At 47.9% G+C, this 27001-nt stretch overlaps 3 protein-coding genes across 3 annotated transcripts; 1 reads left to right on the top strand and 2 right to left on the bottom strand.

Moving 5' to 3' along the window:
• Positions 1-55: 55 nt before the first annotated feature.
• On the top strand, positions 56-14744 carry LOC144107956 (ribonuclease 3-like). The gene is made up of 7 exons (XM_077641204.1): positions 56-203; positions 7726-7824; positions 9616-9676; positions 10787-10908; position 11064; positions 12124-12431; positions 14047-14744. The coding sequence occupies exons 2-7, from the start codon at positions 7747-7749 to the stop codon at positions 14224-14226; spliced, it is 750 nt and encodes a 249-aa protein (XP_077497330.1). The 5' UTR covers positions 56-203; positions 7726-7746; the 3' UTR covers positions 14227-14744.
• A 2277-nt stretch (positions 14745-17021) lies between these two features.
• LOC144106997 (uncharacterized) lies at positions 17022-18485 on the bottom strand. Its single transcript, XM_077639972.1, has 2 exons — positions 18380-18485; positions 17022-17550 (listed from the first exon to the last, which is right to left on the bottom strand). The coding sequence occupies exon 2, from the start codon at positions 17390-17392 to the stop codon at positions 17024-17026; it is 369 nt and encodes a 122-aa protein (XP_077496098.1). The 5' UTR covers positions 17393-17550; positions 18380-18485; the 3' UTR covers positions 17022-17023.
• Positions 18486-19284: 799 nt separating this feature from the next.
• On the bottom strand, positions 19285-25760 carry LOC144108052 (uncharacterized). Its single transcript, XM_077641333.1, has 4 exons — positions 25542-25760; positions 24621-24807; positions 21446-21633; positions 19285-19457 (listed from the first exon to the last, which is right to left on the bottom strand). Exons 1-4 carry the CDS (start codon positions 25738-25740, stop codon positions 19285-19287), a joined length of 747 nt encoding a protein of 248 aa, XP_077497459.1. The 5' UTR covers positions 25741-25760.
• Between the last annotated feature and the right edge of the window lie 1241 nt (positions 25761-27001).

The raw sequence follows: 27001 nt of genomic DNA, 5'->3' as shown, positions 1-27001 counted from the left end.
CTGCTCTCTCTCATTTCTGCCACTCCTGTCTGCTACCCCTCAGCTGTTGGAACTACTTTTTCGAGTTGTCGGAGCCAGTCGCAGCCGCTTCTCGCACTTGCCTGGGCGGCAGTGTTCGTTGCATAGCGCGAGAACGGCAGCCGCAGAAGCGTTTCACTCCTGCTCGGCTGACGGTACACTTGGCTTCTTGTTTCTGCCGCCGGGTGAGTGTTTGCTCCCGCTTTTAAATCGCTGTCTAAACTTCCAAAAGTTGAAGCTTTTGTTCCGCCTGGCAACAGCAGTGCGCCAAAGTCCGTTATTTGTTCTGTTATATCCGCCCCAGTAAAAAAAAAAGAAAAAAAGAAAGTTCTGTGGTACAAACCGGTTTATCGTTTGTCAGCTTCATGTTCATATCTTAATAACCCCGGTGTGTTCTGGGCCATTGTCTAGTTGGATTCTTGGCTCTTTCTCTGACTGCTTAGCCCTGGAACCCCCCCCTCCCCTCCCGCGCTCTGACGACGTTGTGGAGGTACAACAAAGCCGTCTCCGCGGGCTTCCCAAGCCGGCGCTGTGTCGGCTGTGTATTCTCGGTGAGATCGCCGCGGCGGCCGCAGGCGGGGTCGCGCCATCCCTGCGACTCTTGGTCTCGAGATAGCAACGAAGATTGCCTTCTCTTCCAAGCCGGAGCTTTCGACGTAGACCGTGGTCTCTGGCTTGTTCACGTTGCTTTTTGTACGGCTGTGCACTAGTGATACTCCTCCAATAATTTGTGTTCACCGCGATCAAGGCAGTGCTCGCGGCTGTGTAGTCTGCCCGCTGCGTTGTTTCAATCGTACTCTGCGGTATAGAGAGCGGGTGAGTACCATGCATCTAGCGTGAAGAAAAAAGGAAAGAATCCTTATACACTGTTGTTGAACTGGCAGCTGCTAATGGTGATCGGGATCAATGGCCTTAATTTGAAGCGCTTAGTCATATTACTAGAGTGAACCGACCGACTTACACTCAAGTGTAAAAATGGATGACAGATTTGGGACAATTGTGAGATACAGCGCGGCCAGTAGCTGCAAAATGCGAGCGCAAAAGGCGAAGCGAGTCTTTAGATAAAGACGAAAACGAGCAAGCCGCGATAACAGCCGATCGCGGCGTTCTTTAGCAGCCCACAGCCTCTAGACGATTTCCTGCGTGTGTAGTTATAAACTCCCTGCTTCCTTCCGTGTTATCGCAATGCTTAAGGGGAAGTTCATACGCTGCGGCTAAGAGGCAGGGCTTCGTTATCGTGCAACCGAAACAACAAACTGAAGATAAAGGAAATGCAGTGGTAATTATTGCAATGATTAAGCTGATAAGTTTAACTAAACTTAGACAAAAAAAACGGCCAGCTGGCTACATAAGTATACATACAGATATACATAGAGCACCTGTAATACATATAGCGCCTGTATAGATGCTGTCTGTGCCAAAAGTAACCAGTCTGCCCGATTTGCTTCTCAGTTGTATAGCGGAACACTTATCGAACCCATCAAACTCTAAATCACTGTGAGGTAAGCAGAACCCTTTTCCTCAGCTTCCAATACTTTTTGGTTTTTAGGGAAGCCGCAGGGGCTCCGCTATATGAGGGAGAAGCAGAGCATGCAGCCTCCCAAACAAACACAGGTAATCGCCACAATATTGGAGATGTATTGGCAAATGCTGGTAATGCCACCATTTTCCAATATTGGGCCATTACCTGTGTTGCTTGGGCAGCTGGTTACTTTTGGCAAAGACTGCACATATAGCACCACCACCACCATTTTCCAATATTGGGCCGGCTACTTGTGTTGCTTGGGCAGCTGGTTACTTTTGGCAAAGACTGCACATATAGCACCACCACCACCATTTTCCAATATTGGGCCTATTACCTGTGTTGCTTGGGCAGCTGGTTACTTTTGGCAAAGACTGCACATATAGCACCACCACCACCACCATTTTCCAATATTGGGCCGATTACCTGTGTTGCTTGGGCAGCTGGTTACTTTTGGCAAAGACTGCACATAGAGCACCACCACCACCATTTTCCAATATTGGGACGATTACCTGTGTTGCTTGGGCAGCTGGTTACTTTTGGCAAAGACTGCACATATAGCACCACCACCACCATTTTCCAATATTGGGCCGATTACCTGTGTTGCTTGGGCAGCTGGTTACTTTTGGCAAAGACTGCACATATAGCACCACCACCACCATTTTCCAATATTGGGCCGATTACCTGTGTTGCTTGGGCAGCTGGTTACTTTTGGCAAAGACTGCACATATAGCACCACCACCACCATTTTCCAATATTGGGCCGATTACCTGTGTTGCTTGGGCAGCTGGTTACTTTTGGCAAAGACTGCACATATAGCACCACCACCACCATTTTCCAATATTGGGCCGATTACCTGTGTTGCTTGGGCAGCTGGTTACTTTTGGCAAAGACTGCACATATAGCACCACCACCACCATTTTCCAATATTGGGCCGATTACCTGCGTTGCTTGGGCAGCCGGTTACTTCTGGCAAAGACTGCACATATAGCACCACCACCACCATTTTCCAATATTGGGCCGATTACCTGTGTTGCTTGGGCAGCTGGTTACTTTTGGCAAAGACTGCACATATAGCACCACCACCACCATTTTCCAATATTGGGCCGATTACCTGTGTTGCTTGGGCAGCTGGTTACTTTTGGCAAAGACTGCACATATAGCACCACCACCACCATTTTCCAATATTGGGCCGATTACCTGTGTTGCTTGGGCAGCTGGTTACTTTTGGCAAAGACTGCACATATAGCACCACCACCACCATTTTCCAATATTGGGCCGATTACCTGTGTTGCTTGGGCAGCTGGTTACTTTTGGCAAAGACTGCACATATAGCACCACCACCACCATTTTCCAATATTGGGCCGATTACCTGTGTTGCTTGGGCAGCTGGTTACTTTTGGCAAAGACTGCTTATATAGCATCTGTTCTCTTTTACACGCTTACAAGGTATACATACCGCCGCTGTTTTGCAGTTGAGGAGTAAAACCTTCCTCACACAGCCGAGAGAGGCAGCATTTTTGTGCCGACCTGTGCGGCCATGAAGCGACAAAGCACAAAACGATGCTCGCTGAATGGGACACAATGAAACCACCAAACAATAAGAAACAAGACTGTGAGTTGGGAGGTTTTTAGCCTGTGTCGCGCGCTGGGAGCAGTGAATAACTGGGTATGCACTTGACGTCGACATGAACTCATCCGTCTGGTTACAAAGGAAAATTGTAAAACTCTGCGAAAACTTCGTGTGCACAAACAAAGGGAGAAAAAAAATAAGTCGCATGTTTTCTTTGCTAGAAAAACGCGACACCGAACCAGACCTCCATAACGATAGTTCACGTAACAGCAATGTATAGAGCATGTCACATAGTATAAGGGCTAGCTTTTTGCCTGTCAGTTTGAATACATACGCCAAGAACAAATGCCGGAACGGACGGCTCGGTTTGCTTTCCAAGCGCTTAATCCAAATGAATTGTGCACGACATCCGACTGAAGTTCGGAACTTTTATATATCGCCCAAATGCGCATAGTTTCGAAATGGGATGACGTGACAGATTGGATTAGAAATGAACCTGGCTTCTCTAGCATATTTCAATAGACTGTGTACTCCTGAAAATGAAAGAAGTATGTGCACTAATATTTCAGAATTTATGTTCATTTCTGACCCGGCCTTACTTGACTACATGGTCTTCGCTCGCGTGATGTATTCTGCTATTATAACGTCTCGTTCTACATGATTTGACGGCACTGCGAATTTAAGCGCGCAACTATGCCTTAGAAATCTGCTGTCAATAATTTGAGGCTTCGATCGTGTTCAGAAACTTAGAAAATGTTCTTTAAGACCAACGTATTAACACCTAACCAAAACAAAAAGCAACATTGCTATAGCGCTTCGATGCTAGCTAGGAAACTATATATATAATTGGTTTTTTGGGGAAGGAAATGGCGCAGTATCTGTCTCATATATCTTTGGACACCTGAACCGCGCAGTAAGGGAAGGGATAAAAGAGGGAGTGAAAGAAGAGGTGCCGTAGTGGAGGGCTCCGGAATAATTTCGACCACCTGGTGATCTTTAACGTGCTCTGACATCGCACAGCACACGGGCGCCTTAGCGTTTTTCCTCCATAAAAACGCAGCCGCCGCGGTCGGGTTCGAACCCGGGAACTCCGGATCAGTAGTCGGGCGCCCTAACCACTGAGCCACCGCGGCGGGTCACACGAGTCATGCGGCTGCTGCTGTTGCGAAGCCGTACAGGTCAGACCTCAAGGGCTGCTCAGTATGCTATATGCTATATGGGGCATATCGTACGCTGGAGATGCATATATATTTACCCGCTGTGACTGCACGACAGCAGATTCAAACGCAGCTTTCTTGATCCCCAGCTAGCGCCGTCTGTCGGCCTATAGCAGAAAACTTGTTATTTTGAGATAACTACGCAGTAAGACGAGACGCTGCGTGGGCACGTTGATTGTGATGGTCTAGTCTTCGGGCATCAAAAATCTGCGGACACTTTGATTGTAATTTGCCTACTTTTCCTTCACATCACAAAGTTCTGACTTATAAAATGGTTACCGCGCGCAATGAATATTTCCGACGGTCATTCAAAACCAATGGGATATACAGGGAACATTCAAAATTACCGCGGTAAATTTGAACGTTCTCGGGGCCATGCCAAATGTGGTGGCGGCAGGCGTGCAATAGAAACACTTGTCCAGATATTTTCTCTGAAAGGGGGGGGGGGGGTATAAGTGGTTTTTAATCGACATCGTGTCTACAAGGTCAACAACAACAAAAAGGAAAAGCTGCCAATATATATCGTACATATACATGTATATTTGGCCCTCTCCTAAAATGTTTCGTAGACTTCTAGGCTCTTCGCTTCTGGCGTCTTCTGAGTCAGCTTCTCCCTTGCTTCCTTGGAATGCTTCCAAGAGTTTCAGTTCAGTGGGGTCGTATAGCATTGAGCGCAACACTGTCCTTGCCAACTTGTGTGATAGCTATAGCTCAGATGCAGTCGGATAACGAGCTCCACATTATCGTCTGTCCCGCAGTGTGCGGCCGCGACCAACACACATTTGTTCACCATTACCAACACGCATGCAGTGGCGGAGATGGGCTCAAGGAGGAATAAATATCTCATACCCTCGTTGCTTGCTGTATCACAATGAAGTGACGGATTCGGACGTTAAAACTCAAGTGACGTGGCCGGAAGGCGAATTGTTTTTTTTTTTACAATCGCGAATTCAAGGTGTAAAAAAAAACAACGTAAGTGTAGTAGGTTTATTTTGCTCTTCTGCAACTCTTGTAACAGAGGTAGGAGAGACAGCTCATTAGTATATATTTAGAAGAGTACGCAGTTCCCGACAGTGCATAATCATTTGTGTTTACACTGTGAGATGGGGCCATGTCGTCGCATGTCGCGCTTAATTCTCGCATTATTAGGTGTTGCACGCAGTATACGGTTGTTTGGATCAAAGGGGCTTTACTGCACGAAACTACAGACACTGAGTTTCTCACCGTACCGACCGTGCTACAGAGAGGACCGGTTCTGTAGTTTCGGTTTGCTGTCACCGGACGCGCCTTGCATATGGCGACATAGGCACCACCCATGGGTGCACGAATGCGATTAGCGCGATGTGTGTCGCATGGCCTTCGCAGGGAGCAGGGGCTCGCAGACGCCAGAACGCTTAACGCTGCGACCGCGGTGATTAAACTCTATAGTTTCGGTTTCGGCCTGTACCAAGAATGCGGCGCTCACCGAGCTGCTCTTGGCGGCCGTCCAGGGCCGTGCATAGTTTCATTTTTCTTGTTCTTTACCAGCTGTGACGTCCGGTCTTGTCGAGGTCACCGTTCCTGCTTGCTCAGAAGAGAGCTGCACGGTAGGAAAGAAGGGGGTGGAGCGAGTGAATTCCGTTTTTTTTTTTTTTAGTGCGGAACTTCAAAGTTTCGCTTTGGATACTTCAGGAAGGTGTAGACGACAACTGCGCTGGAGGCCTCAAAACGACGTACTTTCGGTTTTTCCTGATACAGCAGAGAGCCATATAATTCGATTGGAGGCCTCAACAATGTGAACAACACCCAGAGCTCGACAAAAAAAAAATACGTGCGTTTTTTTCTTATTACAGCCCTCGTCACGCCTGCGCGATTTTGTCAGAACCGCCCACAAGGTAGAGCTCATGAACTAGGAGCGATGTACTGCATCTACGCGGCGTCTGGCTATAGTGGGCATGACTACACGTACACAGCAGCTGTGCGTCGTGCGCAGTTTCAGTTTTCTGCGCTTTACTTTAGCGCTGTTGGCAGAAAGCGGACACTGCTTTTCTTTATTTTGCTTTTTTTTGCTGTGCTCGCTCATATTTTAAACTTACGTGCGCACAGATCGCTGAGTGAGATGACGTATGAATTTTTTTGTTCCTTGCTTAGTCATGGATGGAGAAAAAGAAAATGCTGAGCGGAGCGCAGTGCATCTCTCACTGCCACGGTCTGGCGGTGCTTTAGTTTTTGCGCCGCGTTACTCGACGCACTCAGCTGGCAGCCTTCCGGGAGTATACGGTCGCCGTCCAGCAAAGCCGCTGCTATTTGCGTCAGCCACAGTTTCCCGAAACCGAAACTATGCTACTTCATCATGAAGTAATCACTCGCGCATCCTGTACACATTTGTTATTGTGTAAATAGTTTGTACATATTACTTCTCCCCCCTATCCTCCTTTCCTGTCCCCTCAACTCTTTCATTTTATTTCTCCATTCTGCCTGCTATCCTTTATTTTCGCTGCCCCAGCTCAGGTGCTTCAGTATCGATGGCAGATGCCGGGGCTAGCAAAAATTTTTCCTTCCTTTTTGTTATTATTTTAATAAACCACTTACTACTACTTTAGACTGGTAGCTTTCGCGACCTTCCCCTATTTTTCATGGCATGGTTGTTTTTTCTGCTGCTTTATAAGTAATCTTCTTTAGGCGATAGATTAATCTAAGTATTATTATCCCACTGATTAGCACTACACATTAAAAAAATTAAAAAAAAACAGTCCCCTGTGCACCTTGGTTTCGGTGACTGCTGGCTCCCTTCATAAGTTTGTCAAAACGAGTCCCTCATTTCCTTTACCTTGTCTGCTAATTGCTTAACGAGGGTCTCGGTTCTGGCAGTCTTGATGCCATAGGTAGCATAAGAGGGCTCTCGCACAGTTTCCGCCCTCGCCGTTTAGATGACGTTCCACGTCAAACTCGCGGTAATACAGGACGTGCTACGTCCGCCGCCACTATGGACGAGGGTGGCGCTGGTGAACACTCTCAAGGTTCGCTTACACCCAATAAACATAAATATCCAAGGGAGCAGCAGATTGGACAGCCGTCGCCGTAACTTAGTTGGTAAGAGCACCGGACGCTATATTCGGAGGTCGTGGGTTCGGTTCCCACCGGCGGCATGTTGTTTTTCTGCTGCTTTATAAGTAATCTTCTTTAGGCGATAGATTAATCTAAGTAATATTATCCCACTGATTAGTACTACACATTAAGAAATTAAAAAAAAAAACATTCCCCTGTGCACCTTGGTTTCGGTGACTGTTGGCTCCCTTCATAAGTATATATATATATATATATATATATGCTTGAGAACTGTCACGTAGTTAATGCTTGCTGCTGGCTATGCCTTCTCAAGTGGCTAAATATCCTGCTTGCGTGCTTTCTTGCAGACTAATCTTCGCTTCCTACCAATGGAGAACGCCGACGGCTTTGTCGACATGGCGGATATTTTGGATGAACTCGAAGGCTTCAAGGAAGCTCCTAAGAAGGTGATCGCTATCTTTGTAAAACAAGCATGCCTTCCTGGCTTGCTTTCTCTTCACATTTAATTCCCCTCTCGTGAGTATATACCAGGCTTGATTCAAACGCGAGCGCTCGCGTGTGTTTTCCTTTTAGACATCAGCGTAATATGATTGCTTAGCAGGTTGATGAATATACGCTGCTCGAAAACCGGACGTGTGAAGGCCATCACATAGAAATATGAATCAGGCTCGTTGCTCACTCAAACTGAATGCAACAAAGCAAAAATTTTGTGTTTTGTCTTCACGCAGTGTTTAGTGTTCGACGCTGGCCTGATAGTGCGCGCAGGTCCCCTTTCTTATTCCCCCTAGAATCTAAGAAAACTTGGCCTAATTTGTCTAGCTTGACTGATACGATCGCGCACCGGCTGTGAAATCGAGGCGCATTTACCTGCCTTGAATGCCCGTCCCAAGCGGCAAAGGCAATCGGCCCAATTATGAAGGTGGATGGTTTTACTATGGTCCTTCCTTGGCAGGGCCAGCCTTTGCCAACACATTTCCAACATTGGACCGATTACATGTGCTGCTTGGGGCGTGTTTTTTGGAACTACACAGAAGCCAGCGTCCACTACTTTTGGCGGGTGTGGTTTTGCTTTACGCTTCTCCAAAATCCGACCCTTGTATACATTACATTAAAGGGACTATGCAATAAATTGGGATTACGTAAAGCAGACGAGAGATAGGCATTTCATCACTCGTCACCCCAACGCAAAGATTTTTAAGCTAGCATCAATAACAACGAAGATACTGACGATTATAAGTTACGCTCCTCCTCTCCCCCCTCAACTCGTACATGCGGGGCACCAGGCAAAAATAAAGAAAACAGCTCCGGGACTGGGCCCCGCCCATGAATACGTCATCCGCTGACGTTCCTTTTGCAACTTCTGGTTGTCGCTCCTAGCACCCCAGCAGCAGCGTCGGCGGCGTGATTACGGCGCGCGTCGAGTTTCTTTGCTCGTCGTCTGTTGTAGTTAGCAGTAATGGACCCGGACCTCGAGGTGCGACTGCTCGCTCTTACGGCCGCGATGGGCATCGAGCCCTGTGCGTTCACGCCGTACCGGCTGAACGCCAGTGACGACAGTAGCGACTCGGCGAGCCACTGCGAGTGGCTCCGGAACTCCCGACAGAAGGAGGCGGCAGAGGAAAATTGAAACCATATGCGCGAAGGCAATGCTGGCTCGCGCTTGCCCGAGAGGGTCGCGTGGCGGCACGAGCAGACGATTTTCACGGCTACCGGAAGTGTGCCCGTGACGTCGTAACTGCCGTGGCTCCAGCGAATGAGAGCGTGTGGCGGCCTGGCGACGTCATGGGTACAGTGACGTCTTTTTTCACGATTTTAGTTGCAAAATTGGTCACTACGAGCACACCAATCGGCCCGCGAATTTTGAAAAACACAGTTTTTAATAATCCATAATAAATTGTCGGCTCAGTTCCGAAGACTCATACTTGGTGTGAATGCTTCTTAGCATCATTTCTAAGCATTGAAAACATTTACAAGTGACTTTTTATTCATTGCATAGTCCCGTTAATTAAGTGGGTGGAGGGTTCTCATCTCATCACACGCTGCTTTATTTTATATACGCGGCTAACTGGGCCCTTTTACGCAATGCCCTCTTTGCGTTCTGAAGTGATAGTGTTGTGGGAAATTAGTTCATAATAAAATATTTCCCTAGGTGATCTAACAGCCTTTCAGTTTGTAGTTTACACCATGTGAGGTCAGGAGATTTCTGTCGCTGATGACGTGCACTTTTGCATCTACAGGTCCAGAGTACGCCTTTAAAGGAAGCACCGAAGACACCCGCAAAGACATCTCAGCCGAACGGTAAGCGTAAAAAGATTTGCAGACTTTCTGCTGTAACCGAAACGTCGCGGTAGCAGTGAAAGTTGCAGTGGGTGCCTCAAGAAAGAGCTGAATATGCAACCGGCGTGGATCAGATGGTAATAGCCTGCATATTTTCGACAGCATTTCATACTAGCTTAAAAAAATTTCGTGATTCCTTTGTGTGAAAGGAAAGGAGCAAGAACATCGGGTTACGCATTCGTAAAAGGTAACGACTCAAGTGCCTGGTCGCACAGCTCACGTAATGATGGGTTATGCCCGTAAGCATCCCATGATACGGCTTAATACGTACTTCACACACTTAACATATATCGGAGCTAAGCAAATAATGAAAAAAATTAATAGTAATGTAGCGAGTAATGGCGTTTCAGTCGATGTTCCCCAGAATCAAAGTATAGTGGTAGTGAAACTTCCACTGCATATAGCTACCCTAGTAGCGTTGTTATGTGCTAGCAAGAGCTGCTTTCAGCAAATAGGTAGCACTGCTAATCGAAAGTTCTAGGTTGTTCCACTTGTGTCTTGTACAGAAGAGACTTATGCAAATAACGTTCTGTATTCTAGTTATGCCTCAGAAAGTATTAAGAGAACCCACTGTGGCTCCTTACAAAACATAGCATATAATATGGCATTGCTGCCGCGGACTTATTTTTCGTCCTGTAGAACACGCAAACGTAAGGAAAACGGCATTGAACTTGTGTTTAAGTCTGCTTTTAGTCAGGGCAAAGTGTTAATATGTTGTACTGCACGATTGTATTCCACTCTGTGCTTACCTGTACTGGACTGAAGCTTCCTTTTTTCATGGCAGTCCTAGCACAGTGCTCTGCTTTGAATGCAGGGACACCTTTGGCAAGATGGCAGCTTGCTACCATCAATAAATGCTTGCGTTTCGAGTCGTGGAAAAATTCTGCCCCTATCTAGAACTTTAGGGAAGTTCACGGCCAGTAGAAACAAGGTCCAAAGGACCTTAGTTTACTTTCTGTATCTTATTTCTTCTTAAAAGTAATGACAGAGCACTAAGAGGATGAGTTTGTCATGTACAGGGCAGTTTCTAAGCCTCACTGTGTATGCATTCTTTTTACATTTTTGTCGCAGATGCTGCAGGCGAAACTCACCCCCACTTTGTGTTGAAGCCAGAGCTGGTGGTAAAACTGCAGATGGACTACCCAGAGAAGTTCGTCAAGGAACGTTTGGGCGGTTACGAGTTCAGACAAAGAGTTGAGGCATTTTCTCTTCTGTGTCTTAACGTACTTTTAATGGTTGTGACCCAAATACTTTTGGCCCGCTGTTCGGAACCCCCCCCCCCCTCCCCCGTCCCCATTTTTTTAAGATAGTTATTTTAGACTTATATCTCACCACCCTTCATAGACAGAGTTGATGCTTAAGGCAGTAGGTATGTGTTTCGATGTTTTTAAAGCAAAAGCTTTACTACTCCAGCCAGCGAGCCATATCGACTCGTCGTGCACTTCAGCCGCATGTGCGTGGCCTAACCTTGAGCCGCCATTGCCTAACAATGCCGCAGCCGCGCTCCAACAGATGGCGCCGCCGTCGCCGCTCGCTGCACCAGATGGGCTCCGCTGGGCTAGAGGTAGAGATGGTGTCGCCTCGCGGGGTTCGCAGACAACGCGCTCAAGAGACGCCAGAAGAACGCGCCGCACAACTCGAGAAGCGTCGTAACGAAGATGCGGCTAGAATGAAGTCGTGCCACGTCCCGGAGTGACTCTTCAACTGCGGAAGAGACCGGTTTGAGTCTCGAGAGCGTCGGAATGAAACGCTGCGTAGACGACCTGACGAGGAAATGAAGCTTTCGCAATTCAACTAGGTTAATCAGAGCTAAACCACAGCCAATTTTGTCTCTTTAGTACTGTTCTCGTACTTGTTTCTATACTTTCGTATTAATGCTGAAGGAATACAGAACGAATTCAGGTGCGCGCGTGAGAGAGAGAGAGAGAGAGAAGCAAATTTCTTTTCGAACTTTGGTCCGGTTCGCCGTCTCGAGTCGACCGTCTCAGCCCATATCGCCCAGCACGTGGGTGATATGGGCAACGAGCAGTGGCCACAGTATCGGGCAGAGTGCAACAGAAGGAAGGGCCCAGCTCTCACCAGAATAGGGTTCCTGGATGGGTAGGAATCTGCGTTGTAGGTAGTTGTGTGACTGTGTGGCACGTAGTTGTGTTATCAAGGTAGGTTTAACATACCTGAGAGCGGGGGTGGCCAGAGCTATTGGGTATGTGGTGGTTGTACAGGTCACATGGTGGATAATTAATGCATATGCGCTGTGGCATAGCATCTCTGGCGCTGGCTTTTAGTTGCCTGCTTTAACAGAAGTCGTCAGTAAAGGCGCGACCGGAAGCGGAAAGCGTCGATCTTGAGAAGACTACCAGGACTTCCTTACCTGCAGAGCGATGACAGTCTTTCTCACTGCCATGCAGGCACGCTGCTTCGGGCTTTGCTGCACCGCACCTACAAGCAGAGCAAGCGGCCCAACAACAAGACCTTCTGTGACCCCCTGGACTACGTGGGCGACTACGTGCTCAAGTTCATCATCTCGCAGTACCTTCTCGAGCACTGCGCCGTCAAGACCAAGGAGCAGCTGGCGCAGAGGCGTGCACTGGTCGAGTGCCAGGAGGCCTATGCACTGCTGGCTGTACGCAACGGCTTCCACGAGGCCGTCTTCATCGACGACCGTCGCGACTGGGAGCACCTCAACGAGTACATACGCAACGTCAAGGACGTGCAGGTATAGTACACGTCCCCTCATGCCTTCTGGAGCACTGAGGTTTTAGGGAATGACTGAGAGGCTGAGCAGTGTAATGCCTACCAGAAAATTTTAAAGGAAATCACGATAGTTCGGAGTAGTTGGATTAAAATTACCTTTGAATAGTAGTTGGTTATGGCAGAAGGAAAGGTTGCAGCAGCTGTCTTACTTCTCGGTGGACACCTCAACTGCGCTGTGGGGGAAGTGATGAAGAAAGTGGTTAAAATAGTGGAGGATATGGTCGCTGTTGTGCAAGGCATAGCCCATTTAAAGTTACTTGACATGCAATGACACCTTTTGCATTACGCCTCCATCAAAACGCACTTTTCAGCAGGGTGAGTGCCGCCACCTGAGCCACCGCGGCAGGTACCACGAATTCCGGTGTTTTATCGATGGAAACATTCGATTAGAGAATTTATACATGCGTACCTTTTGGACACGTAGTACGTTTGATTTTGAAATTAAAACCCGAACATTATGTTAAAAAAATGTATCCAGTATCTATGTTCTCAATTTCTTGTGTTGTAATGCATATATCCCGCGAAACTGCAGCTGTCAAAACAAGATTTCACAAAGGGCGTTGCTTAGTGTGTCTTGTATGCGTAAGTGTAATGGGATCACGTGATGGAGAACAGAAGTTCATGTTATCGCTCGTGATAATGCTGTGCTGTTTTTCAAGCAAGCTCTTTTCTCTTTTTCTTTACACTAATGTACCGTACCGTCCTTGTTAATGTATTATCAGTTCATTTTAATGTAGAGGCTTTGGCTGGAGGCATCCCGTCAGTTTTGTTTGAACCTTATGCGAAGAGTCTGTATATTTTTTTAATTATAAAGCCTTCTCTTTGTCCCTTTCTTGCACGAGAAAACATTCATAATTTTTTAAACTTTGATAACCAGTGTCACAATCATTCGTTAGTTTCTCGTAAAATTCTCGTTAGTTTCATGTAAAATTATGACGAGGGGCTCTGAATCGCCTTCTCAGGAGAGCACAGAAAACTCGCTCAATTACTGCATTGCGTTGCCATGAAAACCTGAGCTAAATAATTCACTTCTACACGCATCGGAGGACCCACAGTCACGCACGAAAGTTGTCGAGCCCTTCCCGGCGACTTTTTCATGCTCACACCCTTCTCCGTCGCTCGCACCTGCGTATACAAGTTGAGAGGTGGCTATTGGTTAGATTCTTTCAGACGACCATGGACGCGGCCAATAAGCCGCGTAGCTCCGGTGGGTCAGGAAGCTCCGCCCCCTGAGGTGGAGCAGGCAGAGGAGCGCCAACTTTCCAGCTTGTAAACAGTGACGAGCAGAGAGGGAAAGGCACGAAGACGTGGAATTCAAATTTTGACTACAGATAGATTCTATAAAGTGCATTAAAAAAATACTATTAGGCAATATTTGTGAAGCGGCGTGCTTTAACATCCCAGGCATACCGCAACTTTATTAGAGCCTCTTTCAGAGCCTAATTAAACTTGCCTGTTGCCACCTTGATGTTGCCATGGCACAAACGAACTACCGGTAGGTTCTCCAGTGCTTCTGCATTTGGTGTGTAACGTCCATTTCGCCCTCTTTCTCTGCCGCTGTCACATGCGACCTGCAGACCCTGAAGGATCTCGGGGGCGTGGAGAAGCGGCGCTGCTTCATCCAGAACTTCTTTCAGTCCGTGGCCGGCGCCGTGTACGTGGACAGCGGCTACGACCTGCGCGCCGTCGAGCGCGTCTACCTGCCCATGCTCAAACCATTCCTCGACGAAGTGGTCGAAATGAACCTGAGCGACTAGTCACTTCCTCGCTCACCGCGTGGCGCCACTTTCGCGTGTATACTGCATAGAGAAAATGTACGCGTCCACAGCAGGCGTCTTTCTGTGCAATATATTTGCCCGCGGCTGTAATAGGCTTTTTATTGATCCCGCGCCCGTTCTATTACAAAAAGTGCAAAAAAAAATCCTAATCGGGTTCAGCGGTGATTAGCATTTATGGTATGGTGAAACTGCGGTGAGACGGCTGTGGCGCCGTGGTTAGTCTCCTATCAGTCGTGAAACGACTTGTAATCAACCGCTCCGTGCACCGTACTAGTCGCCCTACGGTCAAACATGTCGTTCCAACGTTCCGCCGCGCGCTGATTGGCTCTCGAGGTGTCACGTGACCGGCAACGAGACGTTAACGAAGTCGCTTTGCGTGGAGCCGGAGAAGTTGGGCGAGGCACGGAGCGGAATGTTTCCTGTGATTTTTTTTTAAGCTTTTTATACGTGCATTTGTCTTTTCAGCTGTATCCAAATAAACGTGCTATACCTTCGAACAGCGAGCTATGTTGTTCATATGAATTATGTGTCTGTTCTGTGTGATTAAAGTGAACTGATAGTTCTGCACTGTCGTAAGATACAAGGTAAGACAGGCTTGACTTCCTCCTTTCACAGCATAGGCTTGTGCTCGTGGGTGGCACAGGGACGAATGGCAGACAAAAGACACACGCACACACACACACATATGCAGAAATTCCTGTATCCAAGGAGTTGGTTATAAGTACATATAAACTATTTGTTTAAAAAAAAGAATCGCCGGAGTTTTAATTCAGAGTGGCTATAAGATTCCGCAGTCTCATCAGGCCAAGCGTACAAGTCTCTTCGATATGAAAAGGAACAAAGTTTTGATAATTCATTTAATGATTACTGCTTACCTAAGCATTGCAAGTATGCTTTTTTTGTTTTCTGCCTAGTTATCGCCTTAGCATATAGTATTTATTTATTTACCGTGTCCATGAACAGGTGCCTTGGTTATGGTACACGATACACTAAGCTGCAAAGAGAACTTGAATGCATCAAGACTGAATCCAAGCACCTTATTTGTGGCAAAGATATAAAGAGAACTTGAGTGCATCTGGAATGGGTGCAAAAATGTCAACATTACCATCATTGCGGTCAGGCAAACTGTTACAGGAAAATCGGGCACGTACAAAGGGCAAAACTATCGTCTAGAACACGCTCTGGGTGTGTCTCGTGCTGAACACGCGATATCTATAGTAACATTCGGTTAAAGAGGGTATGTATGCAACCATGCACAGTTAAACATATAGAAAAAACCTCGATCAACGAATCGGGCAACACAAGAATTGACCCGCCGCGGTGGCTCAGTGGTTAGGGCGCTTGACAGCTGATCCGGAGTTCCCGGGTTCGAACCCGACCGCGGCGGCTGCGTTTTTATGGGGGAAAAACGCTAAGGCGCCCGTGTGCTGTGCGATGTCAGTGCACGTTAAAGATCCCCAGGTGGTCGAAATTATCCCGGAGCCCTCCACTACGGCACCTCTTCTTCCTTTCTTCTTTCACTCCCTCCTTTATCCCTTACGGTGCGGTTCAGGTGTCCAACGATATATGAGACAGATACTGCGCCATTTCCTTTCCCCAAAAAAACCAATTATTATTATTATTAGAATGACGTCCGGCCAGTGAGTTCGGAAGGCAACCCCCTCGCCGAGCACTGCGAACACGCCAAACGCAGAATCGCCTTCGAAGAGGGGAACGTCTTGGCCACAGAGCCTAATCCGTTCAAGAGGCGCCAAGTTGAGTTGGTCCCGGAACGTTGGGTTTAAAAGCAAATTAGCGGCTGGTGTCAGCATTTCTCGACCTTTGTTTCAAAATCCAACCAGGCGGATTTCCCTCGAAGATGTTCTCGTCCAATTGAAAAAAAATGAAAAAAAAGCTTTCGGTGTGTTCCGGAATAGTTCGAGGTTCTGTGGAATTTGGTAGACTGGGTGAGTGCTTCGATAGGCGCATGATGTTAGCTTCGGTTTGTCACGTTGCAGCGATTTGTAGATAAGGGTGCAGGCTAGTTAGTTACCCATGATAAACAGTCTACACCCGAGAAAGCTGCAGGGGAGGATACAAAGGGAGCTGAGACACGCCGGCACTTCGCCGGTTTCAAATCTGTGTTTTGGGTGTAGCGTTTTGCGCTGTAACGAACATTAAGGTACCTATACGTGAAGACAGCGGTTCGGAGGAAACGCATTTTTACTCGTAACGATCTATTACTCGGCGGCTTTCCTCTGCTCTTGACGTTCTGTTAACGAAACTTCGCGTGCGGGTAGTAGAACAGCTTTGACCTAGAAATTATGAATGTTAGCTTTAACAGTAGATGACATAGTGAGAAGTCATGTCGAGCCTTATGTTAGCACCCCCCCCCCCCTTCTCCTTAATCGAACATCATGTCCGGAGTTTGGAGTGGACAAGTTGCACACTAAGATGTGTCACTGCTGTACCACACATCGAGACTAACTCTTTTGCATAAATGCTCTAAAGTTTTGTAGCGAAAGCTACATCGGCCACGAATTCGCGGTTTCGCCGCGCTCGCATTTTCACCGTGGTCGCACCACACCACGTGACCAAACACGTGACTGGTCACGTGAACAACCACGTGACAACAACTAGCCTCACACCCAGACTAACCTGGACTTGCAATCAAGGTTAGCCAAAGCTAACCAAGCTGTGCCTTAGCTTTCGCTACGCATATCCGAGCTAAAGAGCCACTGCCAATTTTTATACTCTTGAAGTATAACGGTGAACCTGAACATGAAGCACCATACAATCAATTTTTATTGTTTTGTTTCTTCTCAGCAGCGTTAGATCCGTGCGGGAGCCGGAACCCCCACTGCTGGCCCATGGCTGGTCCAGAGCGGGAAGGCCTCCCTTGTGCGTTTTGAACTTTGAGCGTGGCGCCCGCTGAGCGAAGTTTGCCGAAGACCGTGGAGGAAAGCGGGCACACGGCAGTGGAGGGTGCCGGTGCCTCCCAGCGCCGTACTGCAGACCTGCGCATGCCACCGTCGATACCTTTATCAAGCCCCCCGTCCGGGGCTACTTCTGGTATCTGCAGCAGGGCCTTGCTCGAAGGAGCTTTGCCATCGCGGGAGAGTCCGGCCTCAGAGAAGTCGCTGTAGTCGACGACGGTAGCGTACATGGTGCCGTCGTCTCTGTCCTGAGCCCGCCTTAGTTGACCTCTCGGTCGTCGGGTTGAGAACCTTGAGCGAGATGCGCGTTCCAGCAGCCAGCCCTGGAAAGTTGAGCGGGCCCAGCGCTGGATGACTCTGACGGCGTCCAGCCTCCTCTTCTCTTTGGCTGCGAGGGAGAGGAGGTAAGGGCATCGTTCAGCACACTCGAGAGCCTGGGATTTTATCTCAGAACACCTACAAACGTCGAACATTTCCCCTGGTGATGTCCGGGACAACCGACGACACAGATACCGTTACTTGCAGGATGATGCAATCATCACTTACGACAGCTGCGCTTCTCCCAAGAACGGCAGCAGAATCAAACTTATTTCTCTCAAAACTACACTAAAACGACTTACTTCCACGAATTATAACCCTTTTCCACATCCCTCCTTTTCACAAGCCGGCCGTGGGCCATCTTTTTTAGATAAAATGTTTGTCCTGTCTGTTCAGATCATTTTGGCGGTGGCCAGTCGGCTCTTCATGAGACGGACAGCAGCTTCCTCGGCTGTGTGAAAGGCAATGTCAAAGGTTCATTCAGTGCACTGTCTAGCACCCCTCCTCTGGGAAGGTAAAGATAATGCAAGCACAGATTGGTATGTGCATGCATAGCAAGGAGTTGTAGCACACGTACGGCTTTGTGGTCGAGTACCGACACGCCTTTCTGTAGGTTGGTATCCTAAACGAGAAGAAGCTTTGCTGGCGTGTTTATTCCAGGGTGGTATTTTCGAGCCCCAGAATATTGTTCTTCGCCAAGGAAGCAGCTTATGTGCCCTTCATTGAATGTTCAGAGTGTTTGACGTCTTTGCAGGACCGCCAGAAGTCAATTCCCAAAAAGGTCTTAGGAGCGTTGCAGGCACTATTTCCGGGGTGTACTTTAATACGATTATTTTGCAATAGTTGTCCAATAGCTGCGCGATGGGGCAGCAAAATAGCGTCTTTATTCTGATTCCCACCTGCAGCTTGGAGTTCATCCAGCAGCCCCGCTGTGGCAAATGGCGAGGAATCGGCGTGAACTGCGCTTGCCACGGTACCAGTGCGAGGTGTGTGTGGTGCTGCGCATTGTTAAGAAATTGAAAGCAAAATAAAGACAAGAATAAATGAGACTGCGCCACGAAGCTCTTGTGCCATGTGCACGTCACCCATGTGAAACCTGGTTGCAAGTCCTCATCAGGACAGGCTTCTCGCAGGGATTAGACAATACAGCTGCCTTGCGCCATCTGTTGACAACCCACTTCAGCAATCTTGCCAACTGAATACCTAGGCCAGCCTCTGCCGCCTACGTGTTTGTTTCCTTCTTTTCATTCCGACACAACTAATTGCTGCTGGTTACATGCTGTGCACATTACGTGCCCTGCCGAAGTCCATTCCGTCACTATAATTTGCGGCTCCAGGATATGTCATCAACTGGCCTATTCCCCTGTTCGGGCTACTGTCTTCATGTTTCTTAGCGCACGGTACTCAATGTTTTCCGTCCCGTTAATGGGTGCTGTGTCCTCCGCTCTATTTTAACTCCTGTGGTAAGCTGCTTTTCATGAATAAGCAGTGTTCATGAAATGCACTCCCACTTATTCTTGTTCCCTTCCTGAATTCTTCATCTTTTTTCGTATTTTCTTTTTTGATGCTGCAAAATCAACCATGAAATTATGTTACGCACTTTAATGTACCCTTTACTTTACTGTACCTCTGGTATGTACTATCCTGAGCAAAAGTAAGAGAGAGCCCCCCCCCCCTTCCTTCTAAGTTCCGACCCGTGCCACTCTGCCTAGGGGCGCCACCTGTCAAAGCACTTCTGGATTCCATAAGCTGTTCATTTTATACTAGCCATTTCATGTCCGTCTGCTCCTCTGTCATTGGTCACTCAGATATACTCGCGGCTTTCAAGCGCCTTTGGAATGCGACCCTGCCATTCGGTAGTCGGTGACCGGACCTTATCATTGGCCTGAATTGACTGCGATATGCAGCCAATGGTGAGCCGTATCTCAGTGCTCTGACAACAGCAGGCGACCGGACCTGACAACTGGCAGCCAATGGCTGCGATATGCAGCCAACGGTGAGGACCGGTCGCCTTCCGCCCAATGGCCAGGCCGCTTTCCACGGACGTCTGAAAGCCGCTGGTATATCTGAGTGACCAATTACAGAGACCAGAAAGACGCGAAATGGGCATTTTAAAACAGAGCGCTTGTAGAATACGGCCCCTGGTGCTGAGACAGGCCCAGAACGTCAGTCTCGACACCAGAAGTGCTTTGTCAGCTAGTGCTCCACGCAGAGTAGCACGAGTCGGAACTTGAAGGGAGTAGTAGTAGTAGAATTAAGTGGTTTTATTAAAATAATAGTAAAAAGGAAGGAAAAGATTTTTGCTAGCCCCGGAATCTGCCATCGATACTGAAGCACCTGAGCTGGGGCAGCGGAAATAAAGAATAGCAGGCAGAATGGAGAAAAGAAATGAAAGAGGTGAGGGGACAGGAAGAGAGGATAGGGGGAGAGGTAATATACACAGATTATTTATACAAAAAGAAATATGCACAGGTTGTGCGCGTGGTTAGTTGATGATGCAGCAATAAAAACATACGCACACAGCACTGTGTTGGCTACAACTGGAGTGGGGCGTCCAGTTGTTAATCGTTCAAGGTAGAACTCGCGGAGCGTTCGGTCACTGCGTGTAACTATACCGGGCGCGCAGAACAGACGGGACGTCAAGCCCGTGTGTTCGAGGAATGCAGAGAGGCTCACCAAAGTTCGCTCACGAGTGCGCGCACTGCCCTGCTGCCAGAAAAGCGTCTCGATGGAGTCTGGTATAGTATGCCCTGCGCCCTATAGGCCGCGAGCATATCGCGACGAGCATCGGCGAACGCGGCACAGTGAAGGAGCAGGTGTTCTAGTGTTTCCACTGCACCGCATCCGTCACACACATCACTCGTCGCGATTCCGTGACGCTCCCGTCGTTCCCCGGGCCACACGCAGCCAGTGCTTACTTTCGCCCACCATGGTGCCTTTTACTTAAGGTACGCCCTTTATCAGAAGTAGAGCCGAAGGGATTTGCATATAAGCGGTTTATGGCGAGTCCTTTCACGCGTCTGCGGCATTCCTAACTTTCAGAGCGCTGGGAACGAAACTTCCTCTAATCTTCAGATGTTCGGTGCTTAACGAGCCACACGGAATGGCCCAGAAGTACGCCTCTTGGGCTTTAAACTTTTGACGAAGTCCGTTGCCATACCATAACATTTATTAAAGTACTTGCTGAATCGGTACCCGTTACCTGAGCAGTGAGCGTCTTGCTTTTTCTGCGTTTTGAAAAGATTTTTTTTCTGCTTGAAAGGATACGCCTTTTTTAACTGAAGGTATTGACTGTACAGCGTTGCCCATCGCTCGTGGAGACATCTCGTATTAGTATAGACCTGTGCTGCTAAGAGCTGATCCCATTACTCAAGGGCTTTTCAAATCGAGTCGGTGCTGATTTCGTTTCCTGGAAACATTTTCAGCACTTCAGATGAATCAAGGCAACCTACAAGTATCTTACTCTAGCGTGCATGAGTGCACATCAAGACCAGAGACCTTCCCCAGGCGGTCGAAATTATTCCGGAGCCCTCCACTACGGCACCTCTTTCTTCTTTCACTCCCATCTTCCTCCATTCCCTTACTGCGCGGTTCGGGTGTCCACCAAGATGTGAGACACTGCGCCATTTCCTTTCCTCAAAAACCATTTATTTTTTTGCACCTATGAGTTGTGAAATGTCCTCAAGCCGTGGATCGGAACGTGGTACATTGACTGGGCCAAAACTACAAGGTTAGCAGACTGTCACGCCACCTGTGGTATTGAGACGACAGTATAACGCTGCTCAAACCACGAAGGTAATACAGAAACAAGTTGGAGGACATTTCAGATAGCTGGTAGCCCAGCTCATAGGGGGAACCACCGTCTGTTTTGCTCCGCTAAGTGGTCAAAGGCAACAGCTAGGCTCGGAAACGGAGTTTGGTAGCCGGTGTGATTCAATTAAGAGCTCTGTTTAAAACTGTCTTACGGCTAAGAAAACAGTGGTCGTCGTCGTGCTGGCGTCCGTACGTGATTGGTCGGCGGTGGCGGGCAAGTGCGAAGCGTGGCTCTCTATCGGCGGTAGTAGTGTGGCGAGACAGGCAGCGTGGTGGTGAGTTGGCAACCCTGGTGCCGTTCTCCCGCTGGCCACGTTGGCCGGAGCCACCGCAGCGCCACCTGCCAACGAGGTTGTGATGAAACCGAGTTTGTAAAGGGCGTAAAGTTGGAATAAAGCTGCATGCAGTTAAGTGGCGCTGTGATTGCTCACCCACCACGAGAACATCGCTAAGCGCTAACCCCGTACAGTGAAACATCGCTATAAAGAAACGATTTATATCGAAATAATGTGTATAATGAAGGAATGGCCTTTTTTTCTTTCTGGAAGCTCTCATAGCAAATTACCGCACAACTCGCTCTATCGAGGAGTACACACAACGCGCAGAGGGCTTTTCCCGCCTCTAGCGGGGCCCGCGTGGTTCATTTCTCCGGATAATTTGGTGGCTCCGGCGCAAGAAAGTTAGACACCGGCGTATCCACCTTCGCCGAAACTCGGATACACGGGTACATTGGCCGCTGATCAACGTCATGCAAGTGGTACGCGAGGCCGGCTTCGCTGCTTCCCATGTCTCCAACCTTCTCGATGTACACGGGCGACTGTGAGCGCGCTGGGCTTGTCACGCGGAGTGTGCAGTACAGTGTACGTTGTCGCACTGTGCTCGCATGTTTGACCATTTGGCAGTGTACGTTTGGTGTGCTTGAGGATATCGACGTTTCTGCGCTGGCTTCACAGGTACAAAGGGAACCGAAAGCGCAAGACAGTTTCCGGTGACAAGAATGCGGCCGTAATCGAAGCAGGCGCATCGAGTGCAAATTAACATCAAATAGTGAGACTCCGACGTAGCTTTGAGCACATTGTGTACCTTTCTCGGCGGCGTGAAATAAACTAAAAAGAAGCTAATATACCTTGTTTTAGAAGCACCTGATGGCCATTTTGAAATGATTTGTTTTTGTTAGTCTTATGTTTGACGTACTGATTCTTCACACGACATTGCTGTCATGCAGTGAAGTGTTATGGCAAACGTGACAATGCGTTAGGCGGAGAAGTAATCCAAAACGGAATTCGCGCGGGAATCACCTCCGCTTGTCCGGTTGCACAGCAGCCCAATTCGGCTTGGGCACGTAAAGAGCGGGACTAAATATTCTGAATAGGTTTCTCCTGTACACATCATTTCTCCAATAGCTGTTCTATAGGCGGGGAGAGAACACGCATGCGTTGGCGGGACATACATTCTGTTTGTGTACATATATCAGTCCGCGTCTGAGGCGCTCGGTGCGGATGTTGAAGGTTCCCTCAAAACATCGGCGCTATACTCAGTGCTAGCTAGGTTGCCCACAGTCTAGATGGCAGGCAAGCCTATTAGTATGACAATTTCAGTAAAGGTCACGTACGTGCACTTTTTTTAGTTTGCTATAACGAGGCCCAACTGTTTTTTGGTTAGCCCTGTGTTGCCCTGAAAGCGTGGATTCATCTGATGAAGCATGGCTCCTTCTAGGCAGCCTCCAAAAATTCTTTAGTGAATTCAGAATGCGCGCAATACCAAACAATGACATGATATTTTTGAAGTAAATAAATGTGTCGTTTTGCAGAAGAATGTAGCCTGCTCAGAGTATAGCGAGCGCAGCTCCTCGTTTTATTTCTGTCGAATTCAGAAACGTGCACAGAGTTTCTTAAACTTGGCACTGTGAGAATATTATTGATGTGTTGCAACGAATACTTTTCAAAATACAGAAGTACCTGAATTACTGCGCAGCTTCTTTTTTGACGAAAGGTACACGTCTTCGGCCTATCACATGTCAAGAAAATACGAAGTTTCGTCCACCTGGTGCCTGCGCATGCACGCACGCACACCTGAACTCACGTGCTGTGGCTTATTAATGCGTAAGCACTAATTTGATGGGCATGCACTCTGTGCTTTGACTGTCTACCTGTGACTGTGACTTTGTGCTGTGTCTTTGGTTTCCTATTGATTTTAGTTTTGTTTTGTTTTTTGCTACATTGCTTTTCTATTTAAATGATTTTTTTCTCTTTTGGACATTTAGCTCATTTTCATTTATCTTTATCATTTGTCTTTTTAATATATTTTTATTTAAGTAGCGTTGAGCCTGCCAAAGCGTTGCTGGTTCAGGCTCCTTCTCTCTTTCTGTTATGTTGTCTTTATATTATCTGGAGAGGACCAATAAAAGGATAAAAAAGGTTAGCAACCCCGAACAAAATCATCCATTGTCTGTTCTGTTGTTTGCTCGCAGCTGGATTAGCGCACGGGCTCCATCCGGCGGCACTGCCCGCTCATTGTCGTCTTCTGCGCAGTACAAATCCATGCTTTCGTACCAATTCGAATGTAGTAAACCTTCTCTGTAGTTTCTGTTGAGAAGTGAAGCATCGTCGTCGTTCAGTAACCTTTCACTCATGGCTGAACTCTGCAGCTTCAGTTCGCAGACAACGATCATGTGTTCCGTCTGGTTCGTGCTTTTTTAACCACGAAGGAACATCTGCAGATCCCGATAGTGGCCATTTGCATTGCACTGCTAAACGCCGTCAGCGATATGTCTCCAAAAAATCATCTACTGCACCGTGGGCCGGTTGTTTGACATCGTATGTGGGAGGTGCGAGATTCGGTCCCCGGTCCCGCCAGGTACCCATCGGTTTTTCTATTCTGGACTTCACTGAGGGGAAATGCTCGGAAAAAGGAGTGTGACCTTGCTAGGTGGATACCGAACTACCTATCGATGGTGCTTTTTGGCGAAGCTGGCCAAAAAATCCAATCAAACCATAATCACCACCTTACAAGAACAATGGCCAGAACCGGACTCAAAATAGCCGCGTTTAATGAATGCGACAAAATTCGACTAACGGCAAAGACGTCTAAGAAGACAGTGAAGGACGAGTCAAAATATTCGCCTTAGCTTCTCAAAATCCGCTCTTTCTCTAAAAAAAAAATGGGGACTAGACTCGACTTCTGCCGCATTCACGAAACTGCGGCTAATGGATCAACGAGGGCACTGATCACTGTCTCGTCTCGAGAGCAACTTCTAAGATGTGAAAAGCGTAAGTGAATTGCAGGGTCGCTCGACACTTTCCCAGGTCTCTGCTCAAACCGCCTTACCTTCTAAAGATTAAGCTGAGCAGCATCGGCACGAGCAGCAGGAAGATCTGAGAAGAGCAAGCTTCCTGGACCCAATCAGTGGACTGTAGGTCACGCACGTATTCTTCCAGCCATTGCTGCGGGTCAATGGTGGCCAGGGCATGCACCACTCGGCTCTGCAGTGTCGCTAGTCGGACCTGTATCCTCTCTGGCAAAGCCAGGAGAAAGGAAGCATGGAATAAGGGTAACCTGAGCGTTTCAGATTACTTCCACGCAAATTTTTGTGTTCGAGACAAACACCGAACGTCCCTTCGCTATAAAACATTAAGTATATTTTAAAACAGATTTCGGGGCGCTCGGATTTTCAAATTTGGCGGTACCCTACCATCGGTGCACTGGTGGTCACGAGGTGTCGATGACGTCAAGACCTTTTCAATCGCATTCATAGATTGCTACGAGTCCCCATACCACTTCTGGTGCAGCGGTGGAGCGGTTAAGTGATGCGGCACTGCCCTGACAGGTGGCTTTTTCAAACACAGCCACCGATGGGGATAGTGAGACACAGGTTGCTCTTGCCGAGTTCCCGTGAGTTCACGTGGAGCGTCACAGTGGGCCGTGGAAACTGCATTGAATTAGGCAACGACGGACAGTTTGCTCACAATCCTGTGGATAGATTGTGACGAAGACACAAGATTATGTGACCTCTCTCGACCAACCCGGAATTTGGTTACAGAGAAGCCTGCAGTTCTTGGGAGACAACCTAAATGCTATCGTATTAGTGCCTTCAGCAGATGAGATAAACTAGGTGCGTATGATTACTCTGTAATGCTTTGACGAAGCTGGATCCAGTGTTAGTAGTCGATTGGACAAAATGATCTTCACTGCATGCCGAAGCCCAAGAAACTGTGAGGGAGCACGTATTTCTATACTTGTGGAGCTTACCCAGAAGGCTCGTGTTGCCCACGGCGGGGACCTCGCAGTGCGCACTGTCACCGCTGTTACTGCAGGTGGCCAGAGAGGGTGGCTGTGTCCCGTTGCTGAAGCCAATACGAAGGAGCGTGGCCGCGGCCTTGTCCCTGTAGTACCACGCTATGAGTACAAGGCCCATTACTCCGGCGATGCGAGCCAGGCGGAGCAGCATCCTCAGCTGTCGTCAAGTTGTTTTCTTCTCTTTCTTCATCTCACCTAAAACTATGGGGCTTGTGGTGTTAACAAAGGCGTTATTATTATTATTATTATTATTATTATTATTATTATTATTATTATTATTATTATTATTATTATTATTATTATTATTATTATTATTATTATTATTATCGCATGCCTTCCTTGGGCACCACACGTGTGCGCAAAGATATTGGTAGCTCGTGCTCTCTAAACACGAAAAATCCTACATGGGAGTACAAAAGTGAAAAAAAGCTGTTCTCCAGCTCACTCCCCGTTTACGGGCAGGGCGTGCTGGCCCAAGTCGCAGAGTAGATTTTGTTCACTAAATAAACGGAATGCTTACTCTTGGAAACGGAGGCCCGTGGCGGCTGCGTTTTTATGGAGGAAAAACGCCAAGGCGCCCGTGTGCTGTGCGATGTCAGTGCACGTTAAAGATCCCCAGGTGGTCGAAATTATTCCGGAGCCCTCCACTACGGCGCCTCTCTCTTCCTTTCTTCTTTCACTCCTTCCTTTATCCCTACCCTTACGGCGCGGTTCAGGTGTCCAACGATTTATGAGACAAATACTGCGTCATTTCCTTTCCCCAAAAACCAATTATTTTTATTATTAAACGGAGGCAATATTCCCACTGGAAAGCATTGTAACTTGACACAGTTAGCAATGGGAGATGTTTAAATTTGGCGGCAGCTTAGGTCTCGAGATCAGGAAATAGACAAGACAATGTTTTTAAGAGGGAATTCATTTCCGTTTCCAACCATAAGTATATTTCGAATGTTTAGGGATTGATATAGAGGTATACCCCATGGATTGGTAAGTATACTCTGTCAATAAAATAAAGGAGAGCGCCAGATGACAGCTTACTTCCTTTTTACTCCTTTACAGTATCGTACGTGCTGATGAGGAACAATTTGGAAAATTTCTCTGCTCAACCGCTGGATCCTTTGCTGTAAAACTGCGGAGAGAGCTTGAATACAGCAGTACTTTTTTGTATCGTAGCGAGTTGGACAACGTTACTTAATATGGTTCAGCCGCGCATGATGTACACCCGTAGTCGTCTGCGCCGAGGTGGAGGAAACGTAAGCCACCAACGTCGGATTTTTGCCTAACTGCAGCGGGTGGCGCCATCTAATGTCTACAGAAAAAAGCGCCACGATGCGAAGGGCGCCGTGTCGAGCCTTGCAAAGTGCGCGGATCCTGGCTGCGTTTCCAATACTCTAGACGTCTAACAAGACGTC

The sequence above is a fragment of the Amblyomma americanum genome, chromosome 10 (genome assembly GCF_052857255.1).
Source record: "Amblyomma americanum isolate KBUSLIRL-KWMA chromosome 10, ASM5285725v1, whole genome shotgun sequence".
Taxonomy (NCBI): Eukaryota; Metazoa; Arthropoda; class Arachnida; order Ixodida; family Ixodidae; genus Amblyomma; species Amblyomma americanum.
The sequence above is the reverse complement of the archived record's forward strand: the minus strand, read 5'-3'. Positions and strand labels throughout refer to the sequence as shown.